The 21,101-nt window shown below is 41.9% G+C and overlaps 1 protein-coding gene across 1 annotated transcript in view; it reads right to left on the bottom strand.

The window, feature by feature from the left end:
* ALDH1A3 (aldehyde dehydrogenase 1 family member A3) overlaps window positions 1-19,853 on the bottom strand; it is a 49,601-nt gene extending 29,748 nt beyond the window's left edge. Inside the window, exons 1-4 of the mRNA XM_073568822.1 lie at window positions 19,632-19,853; window positions 12,902-13,006; window positions 5,103-5,243; window positions 4,712-4,841 (exon numbers count right to left, since the gene is read on the bottom strand). Of these exons, the coding sequence (XP_073424923.1) occupies window positions 4,712-4,841; window positions 5,103-5,243; window positions 12,902-13,006; window positions 19,632-19,727 (472 nt within the window). The 5' untranslated portion in view covers window positions 19,728-19,853. The remainder of the gene's footprint in view (window positions 1-4,711; window positions 4,842-5,102; window positions 5,244-12,901; window positions 13,007-19,631) is intronic.
* Window positions 19,854-21,101: the final 1,248 nt, after the last annotated feature.

Genomic DNA, 21,101 nt, shown 5'->3' with positions numbered 1-21,101 from the left:
ACTAAAAGAATTACATTTACGCAGTCTTGAAAATATTTAAAGGTGGGACATGATTAACTTGGGACTGTTTTGTCTACTCTTGCCCTTACTTCTGATTAATTCTGCCCTTAACCAAAATGGAGTTGCTGGCTTCACGGGGGCCATCTTGTTTCCTGTCTGAGACTCTTTGTTTCCTGTTTGCTGTATACATAAGGGAACTCTGCACACTATGCATTGCTTGTGTATCTTGTTCTTTACTTGCGGCCAAGCTGGAAGGACTAGCAACCTGCTCGCCTCTTCTACTCTTGAGGATACCCCGCTTGTTTCCGGATCTACGTACCATGGAAGGTCTCTGCTGCTTTACCTGCTCTGCACCCACCTCTGCTACGGTCTGCCCTCCATTAGGAGCCGGCCCGGGCTCTGGGTCCTGGATTCCGCATTACTGGACTGGTATTCGCATCCTCGGTCTGTTGTTGTGAGTTCATTTTCCCCTTCATTACTGAGGCCCGAGGAACTCCCTCTTCTGGTAAAGAAAGGTAGTGAGCCTGATTGTCAAACACCTGAGGCTGATGATTGTGACTGGCTGAGTGGAGTTACGGACTGGATATAATGCTGCCGACGCCCTTCTGCCCTGCGGGTGATTTCTCTGTGGGATCCTTGGGGACCAGTCTGAATTCCTGCTCCTCCAAAGCTAAGTTTGCTGCTCAGCCTTTTGCTTTTGTGCTTTGACTTTGTTTTTGCTTTGTTTTTCTGGATTTCTGCCATTCCCTGCTGGGGTGTGCTGAATTCATTTAGCTCTGTCCTCTGAAAATACCTGAGTGCTGATTCAGTTTTTGAAGCCTAGCTGCTTCAGGGCCTTTTTCATATCAGCTGGTTGGCTTATGTCTTTGATAGGGTTTTGGCAGATTGCAGACAGCAGCCTTCCTGTCCTTTCCTATCTAGGTAGTTTTGGGGCCCCGTCTTTGCTCAGTCTATCTTTCTGTCTGTGTTAGTATTTTCATCTTGCTTCACCGTCATTATATGTTGGGGGCTGCCTATTGCTTTGGGGTCTGCTCTGGGGCAGTTTAGATTTCCCCTTTCTTTAGGCCTATGTATTTCTCCGGCTGTGATCGAGGGGTCTAGGGCATCGTAGAAACCCCCCACGGCTACTGCTAGTTGTGTTGATAGGTTCAGGGGTCTGCAATCTGATAGTTGCCAACTTCTCTGGTTTTCTGGACTTAGCTTGTATTTCTGCTTTTGCCTCCTACGGTCACTCATTCATAACAGTCTGTACTACTACTTGTGCATACTACTGAGACTGTCTTATTGCCTTCTTTGCATCTGTCAGCTGAAGTGCATATTTCTTCAATAGATATATACATCTTGAACTGTGATATACCGTGTTTTGTCTTCATTTCTGACCCATATCATCGGGTTTCATAGAACTCTAGGATAAACTTATAACACAAGTACATAGATGGCCCACATAAAAAGCAAGGTCAAAAGCTGTGTCCTGTAAACCCCCCTTAAAAAGACAAGGGCCACTCCTTCCACCTGAAGAAAGGTTCATTCTCCAGAGGATACACGGGTTTGTGTGGCTGTATCTAAGTGTAGCTTTATAAGAGTGCTACAGAAATATACCAGGAATAAATCAAGAGTGACCAAAAAGTAAGAGTAATCACTGTTTATTAACTGTACTTACCTTTTCTATTTTCCACACTTTCTCTTTCAATATGCTTACCTATGCCCTTACAGTTTTAATCCACTAATCCTCACTCCCGTTCGCTATCCCAACACCCCAGCATCCTCTAAACAAATAATTATCTGTCATTCAATCTTACCTCCCCACCTGACCTCATCTGCAGACCTGCTCCTCAACCTCAGATCTTCTACTAATGCATAAAACAGGCCAGACACTCTCCTCCCACCTGCACTTCCATTTCCTATAGCCCCAAACAGTTATTCAACACTTTTAACTCCCTCTTCCATCCACCAGTGCCCTCGCCAACCTCCCTTATCTCTACAGAGGATTTTGCTGCAAACTACAAAAATTAAAATCTACCAAACAAGGCAAGTCTTTACTATTCCACCAACAAAACCGCTTTGTACACCAGTCTTATGCCTTTCCCCAATAACCTCCCTCTCTAACATCACTGAAGGAGAGCTTACTAATCTCATCTCTCAAAATCTCACCTTACCACTTGTGCACTCGACCCCATCCCACCACACATCCAAGTTCTCGCCACCTCCTGTCGCCTTCAACTTAAAAGTATTTCCAGAAATCGTCCTTTCCTCAACCCTCAATTTACTAAAATTCTTGTGCATGCACTTGTAATCTTCCGCCTTACTACTGCAACATGCTCTTCTGTGGCCTACCTGCTAAAACTCTTGCACCTCTCCAGGCCATCCTTAACTCTGCTGTCGGACTAATTCATCTCTCTGCTCGCTACTCACCTGCTTCCCCCCTCTGCATATCCCTTCATTGGCTCCCAATTCCCCAGCGCTAACACTGACCTACAAAGCCATCCAATACCTGTCTTCCCTGTATATTTCCAAACTAATTTCCAGATATGCTCCCTCACGTAATCTCTGGTCCTCCTAAGATCTCCTTCTCTCCTCCACACTTATTTGTTCCTCACCCAATCACCTCCAAGACTTCTCCCAAATATCCCCCATCCCCTGGATTTCTGTGCCCCAACACGTCCAGTTACCCACCACATTCAGATCCTTCTGGCGGAACTTGAAAACCTATCTCTTCAAGAAAGCTTACAATCTGCAATGACCACGCTGTAAAAAATAATAAAAAAAATAGTTATTCTCACCTTCCGACGTCCCGTTCAGCCATACTGCCTCTCTCCACACTCCGGTCCCAGTGATCCTTTGCACGAATGACCGCAAGACTTTGTTATCCCTCGAGACCGTGACATCTCGCGGTCATTCTCGCAAAGGATCACTGGGACCGGAGCGTGGAGTGAGGCAGGATGGCTGAACGGGTCGTCGGAAGGTGAGAATAACTATATTTTTTATTTTGATTCTATTTTTTACAGGGATGGCCAGCGATGCCGGGCGCTCGGCATCGCTGTGCTGATCGCTGGTGAAGCTGTCTGTGTGACGGCTCACCAGCGATCACCTAGCGACTTACTAGCGATCCTGACACCTTGATATCGGTGTCGGGATCGCTGGTAAGTCTCTTAGTGTGACGGGGCCTTAAGGTGTTTGCTATTGATGTAAGATGAAAATACTGTAGCCACACTGGTTGGAAGCTTCTGGTATATGCAGATACCCGTCGGTGACCCAAACCTCCAGGATGAAAGCCATTGTGTTGGGTTGTTTGGAATATTAAGATGCAAAGGTGCCCAATGAAAGTTGACCTTAGGGGTGCCATAACTCAGTGTGTGTGGGAACCCTAGTGAGTTTGGCACATTTGCATGTATTTCTCTTTCACTCAGTTTGAGCACATTTACATCTATTTCAGGCTGTCTAGGTAATATGAGGATTTTCTTAAAATTTGTTGGCTATCCAGATCATATTCACTGTGCATATTCTTATTTATTTATGTGTCTAATTGTTTGTTCACTTGATGTGCCTCTTGAGATCTATGAAGATTTGTGGCCATGAAGATCTTCCAACCCCTTTCCTCCTTTGGGAAATGCACATATGTCAAAAACGTGCTTCAAAGTGCAACACCTCTTATATATAAGTGATCAAAATAGTATGTGTAATTGCAGTCTTACTTTTGTACGTTATGTTAAGAGCTTAACACCAATCAGGGCTTGACGGAAGATGTACAATGGCTGGCAGCCTAACCTGCCTCCTTTGATATCCCGTCAGGGTTCGGTGAGTCAGAAAACAAGGAATAGTTCAACGAAAAAAAGAGATGAGGGATTCCATGGAAAACAATATCAGCATGTTGTCTTCCGTGAATTTGGCGCTGCCCATGGAATCCTTAATTTTTACCCTGAATTGTCCTTTGTGTCATTTGAGAGATGGATAGACATGGGTTGTGGCTCTCAGGTGATACAAGGACAGCAGCCTAGGAGGAAGATGAGTTTTCTTAAGTTTTGGTGAGGGAAAGCCATCTATTTTCAACCGCTGTTGTGGCTTTTTGCATTGGAGTTATAGGGAAAAGATACTTGGGTGTCCTACTCCTTTTGGAGAAGGCATGAGACAGACCACATTGTTGACTTCTTTGTGTGGCATGCTACCTAATTTGCAAATTTTAATGGGATTGGACTGGAGTCAACAGATATTGTAATAAATTGCTAATCTTAATGGAATAAAGGTACTGTCACACTTAGCGATGTACCAGCGATCGACCAGCGATATGACGCGGTCAGGATCGCTGGTACATCGCTAAGTGGTCGCTAGTGAGCTGCCACATAAGCAGATCTCACTAGCGACATCGCTGGGGACGGGGATCGCTACTTACCTGTCACACCAGGCGATCCTGCGTCCTCCCGCCAGGCTCCACGCGTCGCTCGTCCTCACAGCAGGAAGCGCCACAGGAAGCTGACGACGAGAAACAGTCCTGAACGTTCTCGCGCGATCAGCGATAACCAGCGGGGGAGCCGGTCGCTGGTAAGTATCAGACACAGCGATATCGCTAGCAATATCGCTATAACGTCACAAGTTATAGCGATATTGCTAGCGATATCTCTTAGTGTGACAGGCCCTTAAATCTGAAGATCTATAGATCATTACATATCTCATTATGCATGTAGAACACAAGAGTGATGAATAATCAACAACTTACCCACCGGGATTGTTCTTCCCTGTATTTTGTCAGCCCATCCAGCAAAGTAGCGTAGTGTCCGGATACAGCCTTCAAGGTCTATGAGGAAGGCATGCAGGAATGGTTTTCCAGTGTCCATTGTTTCTAAAGTCTGTAAAATAATTGAAATTGAACATGTAGGGCTTTATAAATAAAAGCATGTACCCAATGTCATAAATTTTCATCGATATCATAGCAATAAATTGAGGGAGCTGGACATGTTCGTTTGAGAGCAGTGTGCACTGTGGCCCATTCTCGAGATAGATGCATTCATCATACATTTAACACATACCCTTATAACATTCAATAAACAATGTTGTAAAATTCTATAATCAGAACTCAAAATAAAACAGAATATAATGAATGGTCTTACAGCCAGAATAACTCTGTCTCGCTCCAAAAGGTCTGCCAGCTTGTGAAGAAGTTTTCCTCTGCCACTAGCATCCAGTCTTCTCCATGGGGTTCCCTTATTGAACGCTGCTCTTGCGGCTTCCACCGCTTTGTCCACATCTGCCTATTGAAGATACCACATAAAATGGAAATGTTAAAGTAAGAGTTGTTCGTTTGACACATTGCAAAAGTGGTCTAAGCCACCAACATTGTTTCATGTTGATACTTGAATGTACCACATAAGGAAGCTAGGCACATGATTAAAATTAGATATTCCTATTTCAATATTTGTTTAATGAAAAGTTAGTATTGTGCTTTTAGTACCAATCCCAGACAAGTTTCACAAATTATGCTAGCAGTCAATCATAGAGAACTTCCAGATGATACACACTTGTGATTTATTACTGTATATATCCTTTTATATTAGAAAAAAAAGATTTATTTGCTGAAAACATAATAATCCTTAAAGGTTGTGCTTAGTGATCTCCACTTGGCGCATACCCTGGCAAAAGCTCCCAACATGCTTCCTTTGAAAATTGAGCGAGAATGCATTGTTAAACCCTAAAAAAGGGGCAGGGAATGGTGTAGGAGACTTCATTATTATTTAATGCTACAGTCTCCAGTAAAAATTATACAGTAAGTAGAAGTTTGAAGCTGATTAACATTTTCATTGCTAAAAGAGTAATGACATTGGTCAGTATATACAGTGGTTGTATGTAGTAACAAAAGACAAACAGTGGTGGAAGGCGACTGCATATTTCCTCCTACAATGCAGAAATGCTAATACGGTAGGTCCACTGACCTCCATAAAAATTGACCTTATAACTTATGTTTTTTTTAAGGAAATTAGAAAGTAAAACAAATACCAATGAGAGTGAATTAATTTAATCTCTGCAAACGCATGCCCCTTATATTTAAACACAATTCTTTAAGGTCCTTAAAGAATAAGCTAGATTAAGAATGGTGTAAGAACTTAGGCAACAAAATATGGTGGGCGCCAACCAGACCCCACATAGCAGCAGAGGAGAGGTACTATCTGGCCCTCTTCATACTGTAAGGGTACGTCTCCACGGGCCATATAGTCGGCGCTTTGGACGGAGCAGAAATCCGGCTCCGCACAAAGCACCACCTCTTTCTGTACATTTTGCTTTTCCTTCTTAGTGTAGATCCTTAGGTCATAAATACCTACATTTATTAAAGTTTTACTAATTTGGATGACTAATAAACATAAGAGACACAGCAGTGAGACTATGGAACTCTCTGCTATATGATGTTGTAATGAGTGATTCCCTACTAAAATTTAAGAAGGGACTGGATGCCTTTCTTGAAAAGTATAATATTACAGGGTATAAACACTAGTTTCCTTGATATTGCGTTAATCCAGGGAGCTAGTCTGATTGCCGTATGTGGAGTCGGGATAGAATTTTTTTCCCCAATGTGAAGCTTACTGTTTACCACATGGGTTTTTTTTTGCCTTCCTCTGGATTAACATGTTAGGACAAGTTAGGACAGGATATGAGTTGAACTAGATGGACTTAAAGTCTTACTTCAACCTTAATAACTATGTTACTATGTTAACAACAAATGATAGTTGTTTCATAACCAATCACAGACTGGCATCATTTGGGATGAAGTTGGCCATGAGTAAACATTTTTGTGCAACAGTCACTAGTCTAAAGAAATACTATTCCCATTCCCAGGGCATTCTACAACATTCTACAACATTCGTATTACATGTAGCAGTCGGCAGCCGTGGGTGAGGTACCGTACTTGTCTTTTATGCCCTGGCATGCTCCATGAAGATGGAGATCCTGGCTGGGTGTGTGGGCTTCGTCCATGGGGGCGCATCACCCTTGCAGACCGCATAATGCCGGTGAATTAGGCTGGCCAAGACCAGATATTAAACAGTTCAATGAGGGAGACCACCACAAGAAAATAAACAGTCTTTTACTGAACATCAACTTGGTGGGAACTATGTAAAAAAGATAGCGGGTGCATAACTTCACAATCATTTCCTGTACAATATGGAGCATCTTCACAAACGGTCTCTCTAATTTCTCCAAGCTTACTTGTTTCTGCCTCAAGTTCCTCTGCCTTCACTACAACCCGGCACAGTACTACAGTCCAGTATGTGACAGTCCTGTACTTCAACCCACAGTTCCGCATCCTCTTTTTCCCTTAGGGGAGCTAGTTTGCTAATTTGCCACTATGGCCATTACTAAACTTATTTGCATGTGCTGTCTTGATACTACAGACCGGAGTGCTCTCTTCATCTCACGTTTCCCTGTTCCACCCTGGCCTGTTTCCTCTATGAGTTGTAAACTTGAGGCCGTACTGTTAGGTGTCCTGTCTCCAATGCATCATTCTGTCCTTTTGTCACTATTCAGGCCATAGGCCTTCTTCTGGTGCACAATGGGCCTTATCTAACCTACTGGCAGGAAAAGGTCTCTGTCCATACACCTTAGCCCTTCCCATTGTGGGCTAGTCCCAATCAATAACCCTAATTCTCAATACTGTCAGTCAAACTACAATGCCGTCACTAATAACGCTGTTTATCAAGCCTCTTAGGTGGTGGCCATATCTATTATTGGTCAAACCAGGTGACAGGTTCCCTTTAAGCCCCTGAAGTGATATAGATACTTGTGAAGCATCCCCCTGTGCCCACCCTAAGTCAGTGTAATTCGGTCATACCACACAGTCTGTAGGATAGGCCACTGTAGCTCTTGCTCTCAGAGGTATTCTCTTCAAGAGTGTTTTGGCAATGAGCAACCATGAACAAAGCTAAACTGTTCTATGCTAGCAGACGTCTGTATTCCACTCTAAGCTGATTCTCCATCCAAGTGCTGATTTGTATCATGGATAAAAGGAGAGAAATGAATACAGTTGACATGTGCAATTGAAAACTGAGAGCTGATCTGTCCCTGGAGAACATGGCTGTTTCTCCAAGAGGTAAAAGTACCTTTGTGTTATTAAAAAACATACAAGTACGTTAAACAAAGATGATAGAATCCCAATATTATGACCAGGCTCCACCTCACTGTATTTCGGCTTGTGAGTAATTAAGGGATGACCACGTTCAAAGTCGACAGACGCTTATTGTACCTCTGGATTCCTTCTCTTCCTTGTTAACAAACTATGTATCATACAAACATAAGGACGGTCCACATGTGTCCAGACTACATAAATAGCAAAGGAAGAGTTATAAGTAGAGCTTTGGTCAAAGTTGGAAATTCCACTATTACTGGGAGATAGGATGAGCTTTTACTCTGAAACTTTACTCATCTGAGGTTCCCTAAGATAGAAATCTTAAACTTTCTTCCCACAAGCTTCTCCATGCCACATTGCTGGCATAGAATGATCTCTACTGCTTCGTCATTTGTAAAAGCTAACACTTCCACTGCTATATACAGTATATCTAGATCCACAAGGGAGAATACATTCATACAGATAGCACCATTCAGTGCAGGTGTAAACGGTGTTAACTTGGAGAGGATCAAAGGAATTCTGCATCACAGGACCTCAAGTAAGGAAATCTTTGATGGTAAAATAATAGTAAATAAGAACAGAGAAAAAAACTGTGCCACTCACCAAGTGGCTAAAAATCATTGCTTTATTACACATCAGGCAGAGAATAGAAACAAACAGAAAAAGGAGCGACAGATGTTTCACACTGCCAACCTTGGCAGCGTGAAATGGCCGTTCCTCTTTTTTCTGTATGTCTGTTTCCTCCACCCGGTATTGAATAAAGAAATAATTTTTAGTCATGTGGTGAGTGCCACAAGTTTTTTTCTGTTCCTATTTGATATTGCCTTTTTTCTGTTGAGCACCACATGCGGCTATGATATAACTGACTCGGGACTTAAATAATGATATTCATCTTCATATGTTACACCATTAAGTTAATTGATTGCACATATTGCTATTGAAGGAATAAAAGAATCCACCTTATCTATAAACAGAGACATGGTGAGGGAACACTTAGCTAATTTAAATTAATTTAAATCTCCTGGTCCAGATAAGTTACTTCCTAGGGTACTGAAAGAGATAACAAAGGAAATTGCAGAATCACTAGTCAGAATCTTTGAAAATTTCTGTCAAACAGGAGAAGTCACAGAGGATTGGAGAAGGGCAAAAGTTGCCCCTTTCTTAAAAAAAGAAAAGAAGAAATTACAGGTCAGTGAGCCTTACTTCTATACCAGGAAAGATCTTTCAACAAATTATTAAACAGCATATATGTAAATACATGGATAGGAATACAATAATTAACCAGAGCCAGCATGGGTTTGTAGCAAACAAGTCATGCCAGGCTAATCTAATTTCCTTCTATGATGGAATCACTGACTGGGTGGGTTAGGGAAATGTGGTAAATGTAGTATATCTTGACTTCAGCAAACCATTTGATAAAGTATCTCATACTATCCTTATTAAAAAAAATACCAAGTATAGGATTGACAAGGATACCATTAGGTGGATTCATAACTGGCTTAGTGATCGTACTCAAAGATTGGTACAAATGGTTGTACATCCAATTTGAAGAGTGTTTCAAGTGGGGTACCACAAGGCTGTGTCCTGGCCCCAGTGTTGTTCAATATTTTTATAAATGATCTAGATAAGAGAACTGAAGATAAACTGATCACATTTGCAGACGATGCAAAGACAGGAGGGATAGCTAACACTAGAGAAGACAGAGAAAGGATTCAGAAGGATCTAGATAAGCTTGAACAATGTGCAGCGACTAATAAAATGGTATTTAACAGTAAGAAATGCAAGCTTCTACACCTTAGCAAGAAAAAATTACATCTACAGAATGGGAGGAATAGAACTAAGCAATAGCACGTGTAAAAAGACTTTGGTGTACTATTAGATTACAGATTGCACATACTGTAAGTGAACAGTGTGATGCAGCAGCAAAAAGGGCAAACACAGTTCTGGGATGTATCAATGGAAGCATAGAGTCTAGATCACGTGAAGTAATTATCCTCCACTACTCCTCCTTGGTCACGCCTCATCTGGAATACTGTGTCCAACTGTGGACATCACATCGTATAAAATACATTAAAAACTGCAGCAAGTTCAGAGAAGCGCTACCAGGATGGTGAGCGGACTGCAAAGTATGTCCTACAAGGAACGATTAAAGGATCTGGGAACGTTTAGCTTACAAAAAAGAAGGCTAAGAGGAGACTTAATAGCTGTCTACAAATATCTGAAGGGATGTCACAGTGTAGAGGGATCATCCTTATTCTCTTTTGCACAAGAAAACATGAGAAGCAATGGGATGAAACTGAAAGGGAAAAAATGCAGATTAGATATTAGAAAAAAACTTTTTGACAGTGAGGGTGATCAATGAGTGGAACAGGCTGCCACGAGAGGTGGTGAGTTCTCCAACAATGGAAGTCTTCAGAGGCTGAACAGACATCTCTGTGAGATGGTTTAGTGAATCCTGCATTGAGCAGGGGGTTGGACACATTGACCCTGGAGGTCCCTTCCAACTCCAACATTCTATGATTAGTAATGCTGACCTTTCCACTTTTTGTTTAAAATTAATAGTAATACAGAGATATATATTGTTGAGTCTTAATTGTTTAAGTATTGAACCTTGTAAAACTAAAGGTATTTTAAAGTATAACAGCTGATAGAGTTTGCTTATTTAAAGTAATGGAGCATGAAAAATTTAATTTTAGGTACATTTTACTCCCAACCCCCTGAATTATTATCTTCACTTTTTAAGCTAGAAGAGATATCATCACCTGCAAATTCCTATAAGGCGTAAATTTGCATTTTTCCATCTGCACCATGGACACCAACACACTTGGTACTGCTCCACCTCTTTTAAAAAGCTATTCTTGCCTCTGTACTTCACCTTCCAGGATTGCATACAGTGAACATCCTGAATGCTTGTATCACATATTAAAAGGAATCTGTAAAAGAGTTTTTTGCTACACCATCTAACAGCAGCATTATGTAAAAGCAGAGACGCTGATTCCAGCAATGCATCACTTATAGGGCTGCTTTCTACCATTTTTATAACATCCCTGTTTTCTCTTTGCAGAGCTACCAGTTCTCTGAATGCTGAGCTATGTATAACCCCACCAATTCCACTGATTGGCAGCTTTCTGTGTGCACTGTGTAGAGGCAGAAAGCTCCCAATCAGTGCTGTGGGTGGGGTTATACAGAGCTCATGAATATGGAAGATTACATGGCAGCAGGATTACTAGTCCTTCAGTGATATTCTCCTGTTGATAAAACAGTGATTTTAATAAAAACTACAGAACAAAGCCCAGTAAGTGACACATCGCTGGAATCAGGGTCTCTGCCCCTACATTATGCTTCTCTAGGATAAAGTGGCAAAAACCTGGTGACAGATTCCCTTTAAGTGCTATAGGACAGCTACGTATAGCACTATTGAGTTGCTAGAAGAGCATGCCCTGTGGTTGTCCATAATGTGTATATCACGTCTCTTCTATGATAACATCTGGTCTCCATATACATTGCCTCTTCTCTGGAGGCATCTGCTCTACATATACGTTAGGTCTGGTCTATGGAGAAACTTAAAAAGTAGTATGTGATCCCCTGGAGGGCAGTGTTACAACATAGTGCCAACGTGTAAAGTACGTTTTACACACATCTGAATAGAGAAATGAACGTGATGGACAATGCAATGTGTTCTCTTCTATATTGTGTCATACATATAGATTTCTGAACTGGCATAGAAGGGTTTCGCTTGCGATGGATTCTATTTCTTCATTAATTTGTCTAATTTTAAAAATGCCATTTCCCTATTTATTACCCAATTAAAAAATTCTGAGTTAGTAGACACGGGCGAGGAGCGGTCCAGTCCTCTGTTCAGGATCCGAATACAAAGAGTATGTCTCACTCCAGAGGTCTTGTCCTGTCCTGCATTACACAGGTAAGCATCGACATTGAGCACCGGACTTATGTAATGTGCAGCTTCTTCTGTGGTACCCTTGCTGGGAAACTGATATTAATTTTCGGGTCTGATTGCTGGGGGTCTCACTTTGTGATGAGCTTAGAGACAAGCGGTCATTCTAAAAAGTAGTGATTGTCTGAAGCGAACAACCCCTTTAAGATGGACTGATGAAGAAGACCAGACTAATCGGACTTACATGGGGGAAGGTATAATGCAGTATAATGGTGCACGAAAACAAAATCCCCTAATACAGAGACAAGACCGTTAACAATACTGGTCATAATATGTATAATATCCATGTAACACTTCCCTAAACGGTAATATAGATGAACAACTGGAATTTGTGTCTCAAGAAATAATGATATACAGTAGTTAAATATCCTGAGCAAAAGTAACACATAATAAGGACTAGATAGAAAAAAAAAAAATACCAGTGAACTAGATTAGATGGTGAAATATAGGAATAGTATAATACGTCCAAGTGGTAGAAGAAAAGGAAAAAATGTATATAGATGATACCTAGCATGTCACAGATAAAAATTGCTAAAGCAATTGTACGGAAATGTAAAGCAAATAGCCCTAAAGGTCATCTATATTTTACAACATGATGTAAATATGGTGAAGCTGTTGAAAAAAATAGGAAAAACAGGCACGCAAGAACATCAACATGCGTTTCACCAACACTGGGCTTTGTCAGGAGGTCTAAGGTTTCTGTATCTTTTGGGCAACTCCAGTACTTTGCCACTGGATCTTAGGTTTGTGTTGTATTTGCTTGTGGATGTTTTATAGCATATTTTGGAGATTCTCTGCAGATTTTATAGGCTAACACACTGTTTTTGAGTTCCCGCGCTCACCTTGTCTGCCTCCTGCACATCACAGATCTTCTTGCCAGTGGCTGGGTTATACACTGGGAATGTCGTTCCGCTCATTGATTGGTGCCAGTCATTATTGACGAATATCTAAATGAATGAACAGATATGCCAGCAGTATATGACTATATGTCACACAAAGACGTAATAATTATATAATATGTCACACATACATAAATATGCTACAATCATCTATGAAGAAGCACTGAATACAGCACAGAATGCCCATCCTCTACCACATTACACAGACAGTATCAAGCCAATGGCATGTCACATATCACCCACAGCACAATGTACTTTGAGTACGCTGCCAAATAATGGCACATGATTATAACTATATATTGCAATCATCCTGCATCAAACTTTATAGTCAACAGTAGAAAACTCCTGTAAATTACCTGCACTGACAAACATGTCAACAGTGGGTACGGAAAGTATTCAGACCCCTTTAAATCTTTCACTCTTTGTCTCATTGCAGCCATTTGGTAAATTCAGATAAGTCCATTTTTTTTCTCATTAATGTTCACTCTGCACCCCATCCTGACTGAAAAAAACAGAAATGTAGAAATTTTTGCAAATTTATTAAAAAAGAAAAACTGAAATATCACATGGTCATAAGTATTCAGACCCTTTGCTCAGTTTTGAGTAGAAGCACCCTTTTGAGCTAGTCCAGCCATGAGTCTTCTTGGAAATGATGCAACAAGTTTTTCACACCTGGATTTGGGGATCCTCTGCCATTCTTCCTTGCAGATCCTCTCCAGTTCCGTCAGGTTGGATGGTGAAGGTTGGTGGACAGCCATTTTCAGGTCTATCCAGAGATGCTCAATTGGGTTTAGGTCAGGGCTCTGGCTGGGCCAGTCAAGAATGTTCGCAGAGTTGTTCTGAAGCCACTCCTTTGTTATTTTAGCTGTGTGCTTAGGATCATTGTCTTGTTGGAAGGTGAAGTCTGAGGTCTAGAGCACTCTGGAAGAGGTTTTCATCCAGGATATCTCTGTACTTGGCCGCATTAATGTTTCCTTCAATGGCAACCAGTCATCCTGTCCCTGCAGCTGAAAAACACCGCCATAGCATGATGCTGCCACCACCATGTTTCACTGTTGGGATTGTATTGGGCAGGTGTTGAGCAGTGCCTGGTTTTCTCCACACATACCGCTTACAATTATCACCAAAAAGTTCTATCTTTGTCTCATCAGACCAGAGAATCTTATTTCTCATAGTCTGGGAGTCCTTCATGTGTTTTTAACTCTATGCAGGCTTTCATATGTCTTGCACTGACGAGAGACTTCTCTCGGGCCACTCTGCCATAAAGGCCCGACTGGTGGAGGGCTGCAGTGACACTTGACTTTCTGGAACTTTCTCCCATCTCCCTACTGCATCTGTGGAACTCGGCCACAGTCATCTTAGGTTTCTTCTTTACCTCTCTCACCAAGGATCTTCTCCCATGATTGATCAGTTTGGCTGGACGGCCAGGTCTAGGAAGACTTCTGGTGGTCCAAGGCTTTTTCCATTTAAGGATTATGGAGGCCACTGTGCTCTTAGGAACCTTGAGTACTGCAGAAATTCTTTAGTGATCTTGGCCAGATCTGTGCCTTGCCACAATTCTGTCTGAGCTCCTTGGCCAGTTCCTTTGACCTCATGATTCTCATTTGGTCTGACATGCACTGTGAGCTGTGAGGTCTTATATAGACAGGTGTGTGCCTTTCCAAATCAAGTCCCCTCGGTTTAATTAAACACAGCTGGACTCCAATGAAGGAGTAGAACCATCTCAAGGAGGATCACAAGGAAATAGACAGCATGTGACTTCAATATGAGTGTCTGAGCAAAGGGTCTGAATACTTATGACCATGAGATATTTGAGTTTTTTTTTTTTAATAAATTTGCAAACATTTCTACATTTCTTTTTTTTCAGTCAAGATGGGGTGCAGAGTGTACATTAATGAGAAAAAGAAATGAACGTTTTTGAATTTACCAAATGGCTGCAATGAAACAAAGAGTGAAAAATTTAAAGGGGTCTAAATACTTTCCGTACCCACTTTATATTGATCAGTCGTTACATTAACAGGTGAAGGATATAACATTTGGTTATCTAATAGCAATGGCACCTGGCAAGCTGTGGGTTATATCAGGCAATTCATAAAGTCATTTCTCATAGTTGCTGTGTTGGAAGCAAAAAAATTGGTGTGCTTAAGGATATGAGCAATGTTGACAAGTACCAGATTTAGGGTATGTGTACACGTTGCGGATTCGTCTGCGGATTCGCAGCGGATTTGGCCCTGCGGATCCGCAGCAGTTTTCCAAGTGATGTACAGTACCATGTTATCCTATGGAAAACAAAAACCGCTGTGCACATGCCGCAGAAAAATTCGCGCGGAACCGCAGCTGTTTATTTTCCGTAGCATGTCAATTCTTTGTGCGGATTCCGCAGCGTTTTTACACCTATTCCATTATAGGAATCCGCAGGTGTAAAAACACAGGCCAAACCGCACAAAATCAGCAATAAATCCCCAGGTAATCCACAGTAGAAACACGGGTATTTTGACCTGCGGATTCTGCAGATTCCAAGCGTAAAAATCCGCAGACGAATCCGCAATGTGTGCACATACCCTTAATGGCTGGAAAACTGTCTCCAAGTATCTCCATCTGATGATCTTAGAAATAGCAACTTCCTAATAGATTTTAATGGATTTTCTGAAAATCACCGTTTATCACCTATTCATGGGATATGATAAAGGATTCTGGATTATTGCTGGGAACCCAATGCTGTGACCTCAACAGATCAAGATAACAGGGGGTCCCATGTCCGCCATTCCTTCTGCTTAAGTGATAGGCTTGAACGGAATAATGTGTTCTGTGATCTCCATCGGCCTTGAAGACTTTGAGCGGCATAGCGGCGGCGTGCATGCTTACCACCGCCCCATGTAAAGTCCTTAGGTTAAGTGCATCTGTGACTTAGTCTATGGTGAAGGTCAGGATCAGGAACTTGTCCTGACGTAAAGTTTAATGTGCTCGTAGGCCGCCATTCACCAGACCGAGGCCAAAAGTGGGTCCTTCCAGGAAATCGCAGCACACGCAACTGTGACACAAAGTCACAAATGTTTCCAAATGTTTTAGATTGTCTGTCGCTGATTGCACGTTCCATGCGACCCACTTGTCATAGACTTCAATGCAAGTCACATGCGTCTGCGTATCGGCTGTTCTTTTTATATAGCAAAATTGCAGCTTTAAAATAGTCGCACATCAGCAAGTTGCACAGATGTTTTGGTAGTGTGACCTGTCTGAGAATCCTGGGCTATGTGACCTGTCTGCTCCATGAACTGATGAACTGTACCATATCCCATTACTTTCCATTATTTCTTCACTAGATACTCCACATCACATAAACGTTAATGTGTGTGTGTATATATATATATATATATATATATATATATATATAGTATACATATATATATATATATATATGCATCTAGAGACAAGTACATCAGCACACACACAATTTTTAAGCCTATTGGTATATTTATGTACTTAATATATGTGTTTGTCTGCCTTTTCTATATCAATAACAATTTTCTGCGTGGTATATACAGTACAGACCAAAAGTTTGGACACACCTCATTCAAAGCGTTTTCTTTATTTTCATGACTATGAAAATTGTAGATTCACTCTGAAGGCATCAAAACTATGAATTAACACATGTGGAATTATATAATTAACAAAAAAGTGTGAAACAACTGAAAATATGTCTTATATTCTAGGTTCTTCAAAGTAGCCACCTTTTGCTTTGATTACTGCTTTGCACACTCTTGGCATTCTCTTGATGAGCTTCAAGAGGTAGTCACCGGAAATGGTTTTCACTTCACAGGTGTGCCCTGTCAGGTTTAATAAGTGGGATTTCTTGCCTTATAAATGAGGTTGGGACCATCAGTTGTGTTGTGCAGAAGTCTGGTGGATACACAGCTGATAGTCCTACTGAATAGACTGTTAGAATTTGTATTATAGCAAGGAATAAATCAGTAAAGAAAAACGAGTGGCCATCATTACTTTAAAAAATGAAGGTCAGACAGTCCGAAAAATTGGGAAAAGTTTGAAAGAGTCCCCAAGTGCAGTGGCAAAAACCACCAAGTGCTACAAAGAAACTGGCTCACATGAGGACCGCCCCAGGAAAGGAAGACCAAGAGTCACCTCTGCTGCGGAGGATAAGTTCATCCAAGTCACCAGCCTCAGAAATCGCAGGTTAACAGCAGCTCAGATTAGAGACCAGGTCAATCCCACACAGAGTTCTAGCAGCAGACACATCTCTACAACAACTGTTAAGAGGAGACTTTGTGCAGCAGGCCTTCATGGTAAAATAGCTGCTAGGAAACCACTGCTAAGGACAGGCAACAAGCAGAAGAGACTTGTTTTGGCTAAAGGACACAGGGAATGGACATTAGACCAGTGGAAATCTGTGCTTTGGTCTGATGAGTCCAAATTTGAGATCTTTGGTTCCAACCACCGTATCTTTGTGCGACGCAGAAAAGGTGAACAGATGACTCTACATGCCTGGTTCCCACCGTGAAGCATGGAGGAGGTGTGATGGTGTGGGGGTGCTTTGCTGGTGACACTGTTGGGGATTTATTCAAAATTGAAGGCATACTGAACCAGCATGGCTACCACAGCATTTTGCAGCGGGATGCTATTCCATCCGGTTTGCGTTTAGTTGGCCCATCATTTATTTTTCAACAGCACAATGGCCTCAAACACACCTCCAGGCTGTGTAAGGGCTATTTGACCAAGATGGAGAGTGATGGAGTGCTACCACAGTCACAGTCACCAGACCTGAACCTATTCGAGATGGTTTGGGGTGAGCTGGACTGCAGAGTGAAGGCAAAAGGGCCAACAAGTGCTAAGGATCTCTGGGAACTCCTTCATGACTGTTGGAAGACCATTTCCAGTGACTACCTCTTGAAGCTCATCAAGAGAATGCCAAGAGCGTGCAAAGCAGTAATCAAAGCAAAAGGTGGCTACTTTGAAGAACCTAGAATATAAGACATATTTTCAGTTGTTTCACACTTTTGTTAATTATATAATTCCACATGTGTTAATTCATAGTTTTGATGCCTTCAGAGTGAATCTACAATTTTCATAGTCATGAAAAAAAAGAAAACTCTTTGAATGAGGTGTTTCCAAACTTTTGGTCTGTACTGTATATATATGTATATATATATATATATATACATACATACATACACACACAGAAAAGTCTTATTCATATATAAACAGGCAGAAATATATATATATTCCACATGGTTCTAGCAATATATGTTGAAAAACAGGTTGGGTTCTTTCCATCACCACTGGATGTATCTTGCACACAAGCTATAGACATTTAGGCTAAGTGCACACGTTGCAGAAAATTTCTGCTCAAAAACCTGAATCCCTTCCCAGAAACTGCACCTATTTTTCCGCGGCGGCTTTTGCGCGTTTTTGATGCGTTTTTTTCTGCAGCGGTTTCAAACCGCATGGAAGAAGCCAAAACCGCGGAAAAATCTGCAAAATTAATTAGCATGTTGCGGTTTTTATCGCGATGTGGTTTTTTCACGGTAAAAAATGCATCAATGTGCACAAAAAGTGCAAAATGCATAGAAATGACTGGGAAGCTTATTTTTAGCGGTTTTATAGTGAAAACCACAGTAAAAAGCGCTAAAAAAATCCTGTGTGTGAACACAAGCCACACTGTATTTTATGGTATATCAACAATACAGAGTCCTGATAGCAATTCTCATTACACCTAAAGATCAGATACAACTAAAATGATTGGACCCATGGAGTTAAATGAATCTATCTAAAACATCTATCTCCCTTGTTGTATAATGAACCATTCTAATCTTATCTGTATGTTATTGAGATTAAACTGATTTGTGCGGATTTAGAAACATTTCACAAAACATTTACATTAATTCAATGAAACTTTTAAGTGACAAACAGGGGACAGACAATCGTGTGCTGGTAAATAGATTGTAGGATGATTACCATGGGTTATCAATCATATCTGAAGAAAGTTATCCTCAAAAGCAATTTCATTTCTTGCTTCTACATTTCACAATTATCATGAAAAATATAGCCCCTCATATTCCCAAGTGCCGTCTGCCTGAGCAAAATGATCTGTCTGTCTATTATCTATCTATCTATCTATCTATCATATATTTATCTATCTATCCATCCATTATTGTATCTATCCATCTATCTATCATATATTTACCTATCATTATCATCTATCTATCCATTACTGTATCTATTATCTATCTAGCTATCACATAACTATCATTATCTATCATCTATCTTTCTATCTATTATTTATTATCCATATATCTATCCATTTGCTATCTGGCAAGATATTATATTATGTATATCATTTTTATTCATTTGATACAGTACATGCACACACTCATACTATATACTGTGAGGAGCATCTGGCAGCACATCAGGTCACATTTCAGCACATAGATAACAGAGTGTATATTATATATAATACATACACACTCTATGTTGGTGATTGAGTTTCTTCATATGTGACATCCAATGGTGAACATCCTAGAACTTGCTCTCCAGCACAGGCTTGTCTGCCCCGATCTGTGACTTACAAGTTTCATTGAACTAATGTTCTGTAAAATGTCTCCAAACCCCTTTTCTGTCTCTGTGTCTCCTCACCCCACAGGTGCAGCAGAGCCGGCGTTACCTGAGTGTGCAGGATCTCCAGGTTGGGGATGGGTCGGGGCAGCGCTGGCATCTTCTTGTCAGGCAGTCCATTCTCTATGGCGCCATTGCTGGTCATGGTAGCGGAGAGGGCAGCTGGTGTCTGCGTCCCTTGCTGCTGCTGTCGGCCTCCTGGTCTGTGGCAGTGCTCCGTCCTCTCCCTTTAATAACACAAGTTCAGAGGCATCCTGACATAGGAGAAGGCAGGGATGTGATTGGATGGAGGAGCTGCACCTCCACACCCCCACCAGCCCCTCACAACTTCCTATCACAGTGATAAGAGACGTGACTGTGCTGCTGCGATCACTGGACAGTCTGACCCCCAGAGAAGGAGCAGCAGCTGCCACCTCTCCAGGGAGACATCTATACACATTTATGGCTCTGCCCAGATCTGTCTGCATAGAAAGCTGTATGTGAGGATGTATGTGGATAATTATGTGTATATTTGTGTATGTATTTATGTATATCTGTATGTACTATGTATGTGTATGTATGTGCAGCACCCCCTAGGGCCGGGGTTACTCCATACCGGGCCGGTCAGTCCTTTGGGGGATATGTCACGGCTACTGTGACCCGGTTCGTGATCTGGGCGTGCAATGTAAATAAATTATGGGGATAGTAGTTTATAGGGAAATAGATTCATGACGCCACCCGTGGTGTTCGGCAATGAAAGTGATAGCCGACGCTGCAAAAGAGACCGCTGGGGCTGTTGGTGATGCCGCAGAGTTGTTACAGCTCTCCACGGGCAGAGCTAAGTCTGGTTTCAGACTAGCATTCAGGAGGGTTGCGGATGGCAGCCTACTTCCTCCTGCTTTCCTCCGTGAAGCTCTGCCTACCGCCGCATGCGTCCAATTTTGCGTTTCCGTGCGGTCGCCGCACACGTCAAATCGCTGCATGCGGACGCATCCACATACAACCCATGTCCCTGCGCACCCAATGCTAAGGAGAGGTATGCAGGGAAACGCTGGACGCATGCGGCAGTAGGCGGAACTTCACGGAGGAAAGAAGGAGGCAGGCCCGGATTTAGGTGGGGGACCCAAGCCCTGGGCCACCCACCAAGTGGGGGCCTCCCACCAATATAGGGATAAATATCTCAAAACATGTAAAATACAAGTCTCTCTTTGCTGTGAACCATTTCTAAAGATAAGAAACAAAAGAGAAACTATTGAAAGTGTAGGGACCTGGCTACGGTCCTACATCTCAGTGGCTGGCGCAGAGTGGCAGAGTCATGGCACCTGCGTCATCATCCACTGACCTGGCTAGCCAGACTTCCTTAGTACTCTACCTAATGCTTAGCTTATGGCATGCAGCAGCCTTCTCCGATCCCAACAGAAGCTTCTAGGCGCGCCGCGCTACCTATTCAGCTATATCGCTCCCTCGGAATAGATCAGATGAGAGTTTGTTCAGTTCAGCTACCTTCGAGGAAGGAGGCGGAGCCATGATGTCGGCGCGA

Source organism: Dendrobates tinctorius, unplaced genomic scaffold (assembly GCF_039654945.1).
Source record: "Dendrobates tinctorius isolate UK_male_01 unplaced genomic scaffold, ASM3965494v1 ptg000022l, whole genome shotgun sequence".
Lineage (NCBI taxonomy): Eukaryota > Metazoa > Chordata > Amphibia > Anura > Dendrobatidae > Dendrobates > Dendrobates tinctorius.
The sequence above is the reverse complement of the archived record's forward strand: the minus strand, read 5'-3'. Positions and strand labels throughout refer to the sequence as shown.